At 45.7% G+C, this 1,625-nt stretch overlaps 1 protein-coding gene across 1 annotated transcript in view; it reads right to left on the reverse strand.

The window, feature by feature from the left end:
- Nucleotides 1-825, reverse strand: part of EMH_0077150 (uncharacterized protein) — a gene marked incomplete at both ends in the record, with an annotated part of 2,590 nt that extends 1,765 nt beyond the window's left edge. Inside the window, 2 exons of the mRNA XM_013499822.1 lie at nucleotides 353-474; nucleotides 688-825. Of these exons, the coding sequence (XP_013355276.1) occupies nucleotides 353-474; nucleotides 688-825 (260 nt within the window). The remainder of the gene's footprint in view (nucleotides 1-352; nucleotides 475-687) is intronic.
- Nucleotides 826-1,625: the final 800 nt, after the last annotated feature.

Below are 1,625 nucleotides of genomic sequence, written 5' to 3' on the forward strand. Positions count from 1 at the left end.
GAGGAGACAGCCGTAAAACAGAGACAGAAAGGTCACCTCGTTCTGCATGCATCTGCAGCAGCAACAGCAGCAGCAGCAGCAGCAGCAGCAGTAGCAGCAGCAGCAGCAGCAGAAGCAACAACGACGGCAACAACAGCAGCAACAGCAGCAGGAGTAGCCGCAGCAGCAGAAGCAGCAGCAGTACCACCAGCAGGATGGGAAGCAGCACTAACGAGGCCTACAACAGCAGCAGCAGCAGCAGCAGCAATAGCAGCAGCAACACGAGCAGCAAGAGCAGCAGCAAGAGCAGCAGCAGCAGCAGCAGCAACAGCAGCAGCAGCAACAGCAGCAGCAGCAGGAAAGTTTGACTTACAATACAACTGCTGTCTCTTGCGGCTGCTGCTGCCGTTGCTGCAGCAGCTGCTGCAGCACTGCTGCTGCTGCTACTGCTTCGTCCCTGAAAGCAGCAAATGTTCGCTGCTCTGTTACCTCAGCCTGCACCAGCAGCAGCAGCAGCAGCAGCAGCAGCAGCAGCAACAGCAGCAGCAAAACGAGCTGCAACAGCAGCAGCCACTGCCCTCCCACTACCTCATCTGGCTACACTATCAACCCCCAAACCCCAAACCCTAAACCCTAAACCCTAAACCCTAAACCGTAAACCCTAAACCCTAAACCCTAAACCCTAAACCCTAAACCCTAAACCCTCACGTCACTGTTTAGGATTGCTACTGCAACCTCATCGGGGGCCCCCTCCGCCCATAGCTGCAGCTGCTGCTGCCAGGGGGCCCCCCCATAAGCAGCAAAAAGTTTTGCTGCTGCTGCTGCACACTGGTCGTTCTCCTCCATCTCCTAAACCCTAAACCCTAAACCCTAAACCCTAAACCCTAAACCCTCGGAGCGGTGTGCGCTCGCCTGTATGGGGGGTTTGGTTTATACAAAAAAATAAAAAAGAAGAAATTGTTTTTATTTTAATTAATAAATAAAAATAAAAATAAAAAGAAAAAGAAAAAAAGAAAAAGAAAAGAAAAAGAAAGAAAAAAAAACAGAGTGAATGGTCAACCCCTCTCAATAGATAGCTTTGCTGCTGCTGCTGCTGCTGCTGCTGCTGCTGCTGCTGCAGCAACGATTAGGGTTTAGTTTTGTTTGTGTTTTTTTTATTTTGTTTTTATTTAATTAAAAAAAAATAAATAACAGAAATACACTTATTTCAACTCCATATACAACCCTAAACCCTAAACCCTAAACCCTAAACCCTAAACCCTAAACCCTCAGCCGATGGTTGACCGGTGGTTGGGGTCACCGCAGCAGTATACTTTATAAATATTTTTGTTTTTGTTTTTTTTTTTTATTTTTTATTAAATAAATTTATTTTATTTATTTATAAATATTATTATACGAAGATTTCACTCCTTATGCTCTCTCAGGGTTTAGGGTTTAGGGTTTAGGGTTTAGGGGGGAGCAGCCTGCATCATCTCTATCTATATATATATATATGGTGTTTAAGGGTTTAGGGTTTTATATTTGGTGGTTTAGGCGGTTCAGCTGCAACAAATTAGGGTTTAGGGTTTAGGGTTTACCTCGAGGGTTTAGCGTTTCGTATAAACTGCAAGTGTTTAGGGTTTAGGGTTTATTGCGAGGGTTTAGGG

This window comes from Eimeria mitis, genomic scaffold (genome assembly GCF_000499745.2).
Source record: "Eimeria mitis Houghton genomic scaffold, Emh_scaff4710, whole genome shotgun sequence".
Taxonomy (NCBI): Eukaryota; Apicomplexa; class Conoidasida; order Eucoccidiorida; family Eimeriidae; genus Eimeria; species Eimeria mitis.